Raw genomic sequence first — 12008 nt, 5'->3', positions numbered from 1 at the left:
TGATGGGCCGAGGCGCTGAGGGCGGTGCACTTCCAGTTGCAGCACTTGTAGGGCTTGTTGAACGTGAACATGGGTCTGGAGAAGGTGCTTCTGGGTAAGGGGCGCGGGGGCGGAGAGTACACCGTGTTGGAGGTCAGCGGGTAGTTCTGATTGGCTGCACTCAGGAGGGTCGAGGAGCCCGAGCCGTGCTTGAACAGGAAGTGCCTGAAAATAATCAGGCCCCCCACCAACACACACACACACACACACACACACACACACACACACACACAACATAAGAGTCCATTTCATTTCCATCTATTCCATTTTAATTCATCTGAGCAAAATGTTCCAAACACAGAAACAGAATCATGCTGTGTCACCATGAAAGATTAATCTGCGAAAGTAAAAAAGCTGAGTACCAGTGCGAGCTCATGTTGAGGACAGACTCTGTGTAGCTAGCTTTGCTGTGGGATCGGTGGCAGACAAAATACAGAAAAATGAATCAACATTCTAGATGAGATTGCCGACCTCAACAAAAAAGGTCACACAAATGCCAAGCACTCATGAAAGGCTGAAAGAGAAAAGGTTCAAGGAGAAGAGGCATTTTGCTTTTTCTTTTTTTTTTTGTGCGTGCTTTAATGTTTAACTTTCAGAAGGAAATGCTTGAGGAAAACATGTCATAAAATGTAATGGCAACTGCAACTCAGGCTCACCCACAGTCTCTCTCTCTTTTCTCTCTATCCTCTACACACACACACACACACACACACTATATTTATAGTGCCTGCGAGTGAACGTATTCCAGGGCCTGAGCAAGGATTTCACAGCAGGCTGGCTCACCAGAGGGGAGAGCCCAGGAAGCACTGCAATATTAACACTGTGTGCCAACTCCAGCGAATATGAGCACAGCTTTCTCCTCAGTTCCCCTCTTCTCCTGCTCCTCCTCCTCCTCCCCTGCCCTCTCTCCTCTCCTCTCCTTTACTCTCACTCTCTCTCCCTCCTCTTCTCTCCATCCCTCTTTACCTCTACAATCCCAGTACTGCTCTCTACTACAATGTCTTCTTCTTTCTTTCTTATCGGTAACCTTAAACACTCCATTTTTTTCACTCTAGAGGCCAGAGGAAATGTATAGAGGTGTAGATGTATTTTCTCTCTCTCTCTCTCCCCCTCTCTCTCTCTGTGTGTGTGTAGTACTGTATGTCTTATTGTGTAAGGTTTTTATTGTATGTCAAGTGTGAATGTGTGTCCATTTGTGTATTTGTGTGTGTGTGTGTGTGTGTGTGTGTGTGTGTGTGTGTGTGTGTGTGTGTGTGTGTGTGTGTGTGTGTGTGTGTGTGTGTGTGTGTGTGTGTGTGTGTGTGTGTGTGTGTGTGTTGGGGGGCAGGAACCCATTGTGAAGGGGGCACCGGAATCTCCATATTGTCTGAGTGCCAGCCGGAGCTGTGGGTGAGTGTGAAACCACAGCTCCAAGGTCACCGCGCAAGGGCAAACAGAGGAGGAGGAGGAGGAGGAGGAGAAAAGGAGATGAGGGGAGGAGAAGAGGGGAGGGAACAACTGCTCAAATCCAGAGAACTTTCCCTTGATGTCTCCCTGTAGCGTTTTACGACGAAATTGAAACAAAATTCAGACGATCACAGTACATTAAAAATCTTATCCAAATCTATTTTTTATTACTTAAGTATATTTTTCACTTTGAAAATGACGCTGAACAACCTCTTTTTTTCCCCTCTTTATTCATATTCTATTTATAAATTCTCTTCACATTTTGTGGTCTTTTGAAGACAATATCCACAGGCTACACCCAACAAGCTCAAATCTCATATCGGCTGCCATATTTTCCCCTGGGTCTCCAGCCAGAAAATGAGTGTTACCGCACTTCAGGAGGCTAGGAGGCAGCTAGATGATGGCACTATTCTTAACTTTTCAAGATGATGAAAAGTAGTGCACATTTCAATTAGGATCCCATTGTGTGTGTGTGTTCCCCCTGCTTGCACACACACACACACACACACACACACACACACACGCACACACACCACCGTCCTTTCCATCTCTGGTCACAGACATGCACACACACACACACACACACACACACACACACACACACACACACACACACGCACACACACACACACACACAACCGTCCTTTCCATCTCTGGTCCACAGACATGCGCACTCTTTCCATTTCCTGGTGCCGTCTCAACTGACAACTTTGATGCCTTTTCAATCGATAGCTTTGATGCCTTTTTTTTCTTCTTTTCTTCTCCACTTCACTCAGCTTACTGCCATTAGAAAACTTCGCCATCAAAGGCAGGGCCGACGATTCATGGGTCCATCTGTGCTTACGCATGTAGGCTGCATGCTGCACTGTGCTTGTAGTGTCCATCGCGTGGAGGAGCTAATCCGCATGTAGTCAGGAGGCTAAAACGCCTAATGTAGCTGTGGGGAAAAGCCCATATTAATACACACAGATTCACTTATTGCTGTGGATTACTGTCAGGGGAAAGCGGGCTAAAGACCATGCGATGACCTCGGTGGCACGCCCCTACCCAAAGGGCTCGGATAATTGGGAGTGACAAAAACATGGAGGACCGATATGAGCTGCGGGATTAGCACTGTAAACATCACGGAGCAATTAGGTGACAAACAGAACTGAGTGTGTGTGTGTGTGTGTGTGTGTGTGTGTGTGTGTATGTGCAAGCCTGTGTGTGTGTGTGTGTGTGTGTGTGTGTGTGTGTGTGCGCAAGTATGTGTGTGTGTGTGAGTGTGTGTGTGCTAGCGTGTATTAGTGTGCGTGTGTGTGTGTGTGTTTGTGTGTGTGAGCATGTACAGTAAGCATACACATGTGTGCGTAGAACAGTGCGTGTAACAGAGTGAGTGTAGAAGAGTGTCCTCATTTGAGCATGTGTGTGTGTATGTGTGTGAGTGTACTGTATGTGTATGTGTGTGTGTGTGTGTGTGTGTGTTTGTGTGTGTGAGCATGTAAGCATACAGATGTTTGTGTAGGACAGTGCATGAGTGTAGAAGAGTGTCCTCATTTGAGCATGTGTGTGTGTGTGTATGTGTGTGTGTGTGTGTGTGTGTGTGTCTGTCTGTGTGTGCGAGCTAGAGAGAGATAAACAGAGATAAAGGGGCTGAATAACGAATAGAGGGAGTGAAAAAAGGAGCGAGTGAAAGAACAAAAGAAAGAAAGAAAGAGACGGAGAGGAGATGCAGCTCATTCACTCTCACCTCTGACCTCGCCCAGCTGTCGAGAGGGAGCCGTTCTTCCTCGCTGCTTATCAATTATCCTTCCTCCTGCCTTGTCACCTTGTCTCATCGCTATGTGTTGTGCGCGCTGAAGATTGACTGAGCCCAAGTCAATTACCAGTAATTAAAACGCCTTAAAGAGGGGTGACACAATCCTTTTCCTTTTTTTCCCGCCGTTTTTTTTTTTTCTTTCTTTCTCACAGGCATGGGAGAAGGCGTGTGTCTCGCTTGTCCACATGTAAGCAAACGATGAGCAAGAAATACTCACAAAATACGTCTTGAACGTTTGTGTTGTTTTTTCCTGTTTGTTTGAGTGAGCAAGTGTGGCTGTGAATGCAGAAGAGCTGAACAGGATGACTCTAATTGGATGGACCCTGTAGCCTGGGGGGGTTGCGGGAGGGAAATGCATTGGTCTTTTGCCATCTAGGCACAATATGCATGACAAATTAAGCATATTGGAAGTGTATACGCGCATTAGTTATACATAAAGATATATAATTACACTTGACCTATGATATATTTTGTCCAGATATCTATATTTAACTAATAATTAATCTAATTTGATTTGCCATGGTATTATTATTTCCCCAGCTCATCTTTTCTTTCTCTCTGTCTCCCCTCTTTCTCTCGCTCTCTCCATCTCTGCATATCTCTCTGTCTGTCTCTCTCCCTCCCTGCCTCCCTCCCTCACTCCCTCCCTCCCTCTGTCTGTCTCTCTCTTTTAAATGAGAGAAAAGGATCTAATTATGGACAGATTCATATCTTATTAAAAACCTTTCTTCATGGCTGGCTGGCTGCCAATCTCATCTTTGCTCAATTTAATGGCGGAATTCAACTGTTACCAGGCCTTCATTAAAAATGCAAACATATTATTTATCAAACCACGTACCTCATAGACTACGGTCAGCATTCACATTTGAGCCGACTGAGAGATAGCCACTCTGATTACCATCAATGCCACTCACTGTTTTGTACCTTTTTGGGAGAGGTACACTGCGCTTTGGTATCCAGCTTTTATAGTTGGCAAAGGCGTGCGGGTGATCAAAGTTTTGATAGAAGCTGTAAATATGACAGGCCATTTCTTTGTTTTCTTGTTTTTTCATGAAATGGACTCCAGATGAGTGAGGGGAAAACCAGACAGGTTTGACATAAAAAAAAAAAGAAAAAGCAGAACCAGATTTGTCAAACATGTGTCGGTGCTCTAATGAGAAGAGAAAAAAAAATCCTCCATCAATACAATGTTTTTCGCTATTTTCCTTTTCATTTTTGTTTGTTTCTTTTTTTTGCTCTGTTTCTTTTTTTTTTTTGCTCTAAATTGAGTGGATGGCTCACATCTATCACAGCTGGTAGTTAGTGTGACAACAACACTATTTTATTGAGTGCCAGGACAAGTTCTTTAAAGTGGCCGGAGAGCAAGTCCCTTTGTGAAGAGAGAGCTCCAGTGTGGAGCTCCCCGGGATAGGGGCATATGACAAATGGCATCTATAAATATTCACAGGGTATAAACAACTTTGTAAAGTAGGAGTTTGTCTCAGCTAAATGATTTCTGAAAGTATAACAATATGTGTGCGTGTGGGTGTGTGTGTGTATGTGTGTGTGTGTGTGTGTGTGTGTTTTAAAAAAGGAAGGGAGGGTTGGGGCGAGGGGAGGTTGCAATATGTGTACTTTGGAGGCCATTCGGTGCCAGCGTTCTCTCAGCTTGTTCATTCACAAGAGAACTTGAGTGTGGAATGCTAGATGTGGGATGTGTACATGTTTGCACAACATCTTTTTGTGTGAATGCCCTGAGTGCAAGTGTCTGTCCTTGCATGAATGTCAGTAAACATGAACACTGTGTCAGGTTTGTTTAACTCTGTATCAGTGTATGTGTGTGTGTGTGTGTGTGTGTGTGTGTGTGTGTGTGTGTGTCTGTGTGTGTGTCTGTGTGTGTGTGTCTGTGTGTGTGTGTGTGTGTGTGTGTGTGTGTGTGTGTGTGTGTGTGTGTGTGTGTGTGTGTGTGTGTGTGTGTGTGTGTGTGTATTTACAAAAAGGAAGGGAGGGTGGGGGTGAGGGAGGATGCAATATGTGTACTCTGGAGGCCATTTGGTGCGTGATTTGTCTGTGTGTGTGTGTGTGTGTGTGTGTGTGTGTGTGTGTGTGTGTGTGTGTGTGTGTGTGTGTGTGCGTGTGCGTGCGTGCGCGTGCGTGCGTGCATGCGTGCGCTTGAGTGCGTGAGAGTGTGTGTGTATGAGCCTATACTCATGCTCCACACTCATCCTTCTGTCCATCACCCAGCCCTTGCCTCTGCACCCACCTAGTCTCCAGAGGAATGTTGCTGTTGAGCACCCAGTTGTTGCGGTTGACCTGCGAGCTGTCGTTCTGCCCGATGCCATCTGTGCCCTGGCCGTCCCGGTCCCTGGCGTGGCTCTGGGCGGGCATGGTGCTGCGCTGCAGGGTCACGTGGGCGTACGGTGCCGGGCGGGCACAGGTGCAGGCGTGGGGCGGCGGAGGTGGAGGGGGCAGCGGCCGGAAGGTGAACTGCGTGGCTGGACTGCTGGGGTTGTCTGGAGAGAGAGAGGCACACAGAGAGACAGACTTTAGATAGATACAGTAGATAGATAGATAGATAGATACAGTAGATAGATAGATAGATAGATACTGTAGATAGATAGATAGATAGATAGATACTGTAGATAGATAGATAGATAGATAGATAGATAGATAGAGATACTTTATTGATCCCCAAGGGGAAATTCAAGCATATTTAAGCAACGCTGCAGTAACTGTGAAACGGAAACAAACCTGATCTGTTTAACTAACTACCGGTATACAACTAAATGGCTAATATAAAGTGTAACCCAAGGATGCCCCTGGGAGCTCCATGTTGGAAATATCAGAAATATTTTCACAGCCCCACGTCCTGTATGCAATATATATCAACAAAAGACACCACCTCTCACCAAGCTTTTCAAGCTTTCGCGGATGTTTGCAAAGTGCACTCCCTGGGTACAGTAGATGCTAGAGCTTCATAAAAAAACTCCACTTGCTGTTGCTTTAAGGGGATTGGGAAGAGGATGGCTGCAGACTACGAGGGACATTTATTCAGAAAATAAGCAATCTTGTGTTGAACAAGACATGTCCAGTTAAATTGAAAAGAGTGGGGGAAAAAAAACATTAGAGGAGTTTCTGTCAAGAGGAATCTCTGGTCAAGCTCAAATCAAATTCAATATTCAACGTTTAAAACTCAAATATTAAAGTCAGCCATTACACTCAGTTAATATTTTAACATGAAGTAATAATGTCTATTATCATAAATAATTTCCTTTTTTTTTTGCTGACCCAAGAGATGGATGAATGAAGAATGGATCGCTTTGAGATAACCAGGCACATAAGTACATAGAGTATGTCCTTGATCTCAGTAGCTTTCATTTTAGGGCATGCTAACAGCTTCACTTATTAAAGCAAAACATACACTCTGAATTTCCATTTTATTTTTTACTTTTTTAACTGACTTCACATATCATCTCTTTCAAACACGTGTTCATGAACAAAGTCAAAGTGGAAAAGAGAGAAAAAAGCATCTCTGCAGCTGTGCATGGAATGACCACATACAGCATCAAACAGGTTGTATGGAAGACATGGTCAGCAGCACGACTTTGCAGTCATGAAAAGGTGTCTGTTTCAAACAGTCTAGTTCAGACCACTCAGCCAGACGCCTACATTCTCTTGGTGAGCCGAATGAATCGGAGCCAGGCAAGGCCATTTCTGTGAGGCTTAGGGAAGGGTTGTGATGGTGGTAGTGTGCTATGCATGTGTGTGAGTGAGTGAGTGTGTGTGAGTGATATATCAGTGAGTGTGTGTGTGTGTTTGAGCATGCCTAGTCAGAGTGTGTGTGTGTGTGTGTGTGTGTGTGTGTGTGTGTGTGTGAATTATATGTTTGTGTGTGTGTGTGTGTGTGTGTGTGTGTGTGTTTGAGCATGCCTAGTCAGAGTGTGTGTGTGTGAGAATTATATGCCTGTGTGTGCTTGTGTGTGTGTGTGTGTGTGTGTGTGTGTGCCTGCTCTATGTATGTGTGTGTGAGTGATATATCTGTGTGTGTGTGTGTGTGTGTGGGAGGGGGGGGGTGGATGAGGCAGGGTGGGTTGGTGTAGAAAGAAGAAGCACCAGATGGTGCATTTGAGGGCTTATCTACTTTAGCTCAGGGCCACGACAGCGAAAGTGCCATAAACCCACCCAATATGACTTCTCGGGCGACACACATGCAACAGCAGCCCGGGCCGGGCACAGGAAAACAGGGATATTATTAAATAGTGAATGAAGCGGCTGCTCCGAGCTGCCAAACGCCTCCGCCGCTGCCGCTGCCGCCGCCGCCAACGCCAACCGATGTAGGCCAAAAGATCCCGCGGATTTGCAACGGCGGCAGATCGCATTTCAACCACAGCGCGGGCAAATGTTTGCTCATGTGGACAACTCTGTCAACAAATATTTAACAGCGACTGATACACTTATAACCTCAAAGGGGGGGGGGGGGGGTCACAGCTGTAGGTCTGCTGATCCAGAAAACATATGGGAGATGGCGCATATGGGAGATGGCACATGTGTCTGTATAGCGCCTGCTGCATCGGGCCAAAGGCCTCATTCAGTCAGGCGCTGAAACGATCTCGCCGCGCCACACACACACACACACACACACACACACACACACACACACACACACACACACACACACACACACACACACACACACACACACACACACTGGCATGACCGTTTTAATAAAACATGACATTGTTTTCCTTCCCCTTGCCTGCTGCAAATGCCAATAGGAGGTGCGAGGGCTCTGCCAGCGGCCTTATTGATGCTGAAAATCCTTTTCTCTCAGAGGTGGGAGGCTGGCCTACACACACGTCTGTGCCGACCGCATTTCTGTCAGCATGACCGAAGGGAGTGTGTGTGTGTGTGTGTGTGTGTGTGTGTGTGTGTGTGTGTGTGTGTGTGTGTGTGTGTGTGTGTGTGTTGGGGGGGAGTTGATATGCCAAAAAAAGCTGAGGCAGGCCCCCCCACCGGGCTGGCGTCTGTAGATACGCCCTCTGATGATGTAACGCCCGGGGATTTCAGTTTAGCTAGACACCCCTCTTCCCCCGCACACACACACACACAGGCACACATCACATCCAGTGCGCCTGACCTTGATAAATGTTAATATTGGAAATAACTTCTGCTAAGATGAATAATTAAAATAAATTGAGATTTTTTTTAAGAAAAGAAAGAACATCAAGACCCATGAAAGCTCTTCCTTAATCAACACGAGTGCACAGACCTGTAACATGGCAGTGGAAATAGAAGTGATTGCTTTGTCTTCCTCACCCTCTTTTTCTCTCTTTCTGTCTTTCTTGTTCTGTATATCCCAAGCCCCTTGTTTATGTGCAATTGAAGATTTCCTGTCTAATGAGGTGCTTAAACTCGTTTATCTAACTGTAAGTGAGCATCTTTCACAAAGACGTGTTGCTGTTGTTGCCTGTATTCTCATGGCACAAATTAGACAAGAGTGAGCCAGGGAAGCCAGGGAGATAGAGACAGCAATACGGGAAACAACTGTGACATTTCAACCAACTACTGCCACAGTGGCTGACATAGCAATAGGTTATTTCCTGTCAAAAACAATCTTATTGCGGGAAAGGAGGGGGAAAAAAGTCATATCAGCACTACTGTAAGTCCCCTAAAGAAAGTCCTTTAACTGTCTCTTCTCCTGTCCCAAGGAGGAGGAGAGAGCGGTATATGCACTGACAGCTTCCACTGACACAAAGCAGCATATGTAATCTTCTCTATGAAACACAACATCCTATCAGTAGCAGCAGAACACAAGTCCCATTAAGGGAGCTCACACAGAGATGGAGTGTCAGCCGTGGCTGTTGCCAGCTGGCCATTACAGAAGACTGATGAAGTGAAGCACCTGCAAAATTTCCGTCCTAAATGTTTAATGCGTGTCGTCCTGGGCGGCGAGGAGAGAGTGGCGCGCGGAGAGTGGAGTGGACGGGATCGCCGGTCGGACGCCAAACAATCCGGCAAATAATTCATGACGAAGCTGTCAGTGTGTGTGTGTGTGTGTCGGGGTTGCCTGGAGTAGCGTGTTGATCTGTGAAATGCAGACGGGTCAGAAAGAAAGATAAATAAAGGTAGTTCCGGGCGGGTGACAAGACGAAATGGGAGCTCACGGAGGAGGTACAATCTTGAAAACATCTGCGATATTTGGGGCACTTTTGGGTTTCAAGTGTTTGTTTTACTCTTTTTTTTCAATGTCTTGCTATATGTTGGATAACTGGGCCCAGCTTTGTCTGAAATTAGACATGACATATAAGAAGCAAAAAGTCCATGATGTGAACCATTTTCACGCAAACAACACCTTAAAACCTTGCCATACAGTGTGAGGGTTGAAAAAATATGAGCTCTGTAATTTGTAATTTATTAAGAGGACACCCCATGAGATGTGACCTCTATTACCAGATTCATGATATCAGATTTACTGATATTTCATCTGTATCTGAAAGTCTTTCAGATTATCTTTGTGCGTGTGTGTGTGTGTGTGTGTGTGTGTGTGTGTGTGTGTGTGCGTGTGTGCCAAAAACTCAATTCAGTCCAAGTTAGTTAACATTGCATTTCCTGATTAGGCTACTTATATCTGTCAAATGTCCCTTGATTGACAGCTAAAACAGAAGCTTGAATGATTCACAGAGACAGTGAATCTCTGGAGCTCGAGCTACAGAGAGACACTTAAGACCTCTTTTAATACAATTAACGGCAAAAACAGCTGTCATCTTGGGCTGCCTCACAAAATGCAATGTTTTATTCATGTTTTATGCCATATTTTCCTGCCAGTCTCCAGGAAAAAAAGGTAGCTGTGGTAGACTTTCATTTCATAAAATGACACACTCATCTACACGAAATATTATGGAGGGGTAATTTCCCAAAGGAAAGGACTCTATCTAGTCCTCTCGTAATTGTGTAACATTTACTCCAGGCAAAGTTTATTTCCCTCCTATTCTAATGTAAAATAAATAATTAACCTCTGATAAAAGGTCATCCTGTTGAAATTAGTTTTCTTTTAAAGTACTGTTAAGAAATGGCTCCTGTCTTTTGAAACATGTCATTTTTAATGAATATCCCTTAATGGAATCAATACTAACAGACACCCACAGACCTGCGCGCGCACACACACACACACACAGACACACAGACGGAAAGACCCAAACACAAACCCAAACACACACTTGCCTTTACCATCATTGGATTTACCTCTACTTTGGGTAAATAAGACAAAATTGGTTTTACAATATTGCCTTGGCACAATGGCGCATTGCAACAGTCGACGGCTCTTAGGTAATCTAAAAGGCTGCTGTGATTAATGTAGATGTGCTGTGGTTTAATATTAAACAGCGCGCAGCCTTTGAAGACAGCTCGTTTGACGTCTTCATCATGAGCTCTCCATCACCCTTCAATAAGGATTCCATTAGCCAGCTCTGCCTGCTTAAGGCGATTGCTGTAAATATCTCCCACTGCATCTGAAACACTATACACACATACAGTACTGGGTCTTTTTAAGTCACTAAACACGCTGTCCTTCAAAGGAACCGCTTGTGATTTTGATAAGGTATCGTCGCAAGTCATCGTGGTAGCAAAAAGCCTAATTAAGTCGGGTTATCAGAGCTTTATGTAACGCTATGAAAGAGTCATGTAGATTTTCATGTCGCTTCTAAGCATCGCTCCATGCCTGACATGCAAGTAGGGGACAGGTGATGTATTTCAAGCACGTCACCGTGGTAATGAATGGTTACGCCCATTGCAGATAATTGATGGACACAGAGTTATGTTCATTAGCATAATGAGCTTAGCGCCGAGTTAATTTAAACAAAGAAGAGCCCACTTGATATGCTCTGACCGGAGGCTAATTTGGACCACACATGTCGTTCATCACCTCAGAGCTTTACTGTCGTCGTCGTCGAAGACGACAGTAGTCACCGTATGGCAGATTACAATGGCGAGTGTCGAGCAAAAACCCACATGAAGAGAGTGGAGTAGGCTAATTTAAGCGTCTTTAAAAAGACATTGTCATGTTTCCGTTAAGCCAGCATTATTCAGGCCTTTTGCTACGAGCTAAAGAAACATGACACGATTAAGGTGCTCATATTAGTCTACCGAAATCCAACATGAGGCGTCTACAGTGAGGTACAGCGATGGTAATGTGCAAGTTTAAAGCCACATATTTCGTTCAAAGTGTCTGCGGTCCCCAGGGGGGCAAATACTGCGTTTCCTTCCCTGTGGGACTGCAGCAAAGCACTTTATTCTGCGACTCTTGTCAAATGCTGCCGAGTTTGTGATCTCTCTCTCTCACCCTCTTGCACTGCTGAGCTGTGAGCTCTCTCTATCACTCTCTCTCTCTCTCTCTCTCTCTCTCTCTATCTCACACACTCTCTCACTTTCTCCCCCATTGCTCTTCCAAGTTTGTGATCTCTCTCTCTCTCTCTCTCTCTCTCTCTCTCTCTCTCTCTCTCTCTCTCTCTCTCTCTCTCTCTCTCTCTATCCCTCTCTCTCTCTCTCTCTCTCTCTCTCTCTCTCTCTCTCTGCCTCTCTGCCATATTCTCTCGGGCTATATTCTTGCATCTATCATGTTATTTTTCTTCCTATCTATCCTTCCTCTACAACTTCACTTTCTTTGTCTCCTCTTCCTTTCCTCTTTCCTCTCCAAACACACATCTCTACTTCTCTTTCTCTTTCTCTCCCTCTTTCTCCTTCTTCATCC

At 45.1% G+C, this 12008-nt stretch overlaps 1 protein-coding gene across 1 annotated transcript in view; it reads right to left on the bottom strand.

Moving 5' to 3' along the window:
* Window positions 1-12008, bottom strand: part of LOC134068481 (teneurin-1-like) — a 263996-nt gene that overhangs the window by 198805 nt on the left and 53183 nt on the right. The window contains exons 4-5 of the mRNA XM_062524127.1: window positions 5526-5775; window positions 8-204 (exon numbers count right to left, since the gene is read on the bottom strand). Of these exons, the coding sequence (XP_062380111.1) occupies window positions 8-204; window positions 5526-5775 (447 nt within the window). The remainder of the gene's footprint in view (window positions 1-7; window positions 205-5525; window positions 5776-12008) is intronic.

Source organism: Sardina pilchardus, chromosome 21, assembly GCF_963854185.1.
Source record: "Sardina pilchardus chromosome 21, fSarPil1.1, whole genome shotgun sequence".
NCBI classification, from domain to species: Eukaryota; Metazoa; Chordata; class Actinopteri; order Clupeiformes; family Clupeidae; genus Sardina; species Sardina pilchardus.
Note: the sequence above shows the minus strand (reverse complement) of the source record. Positions and strands in the feature narration are given on the sequence as shown.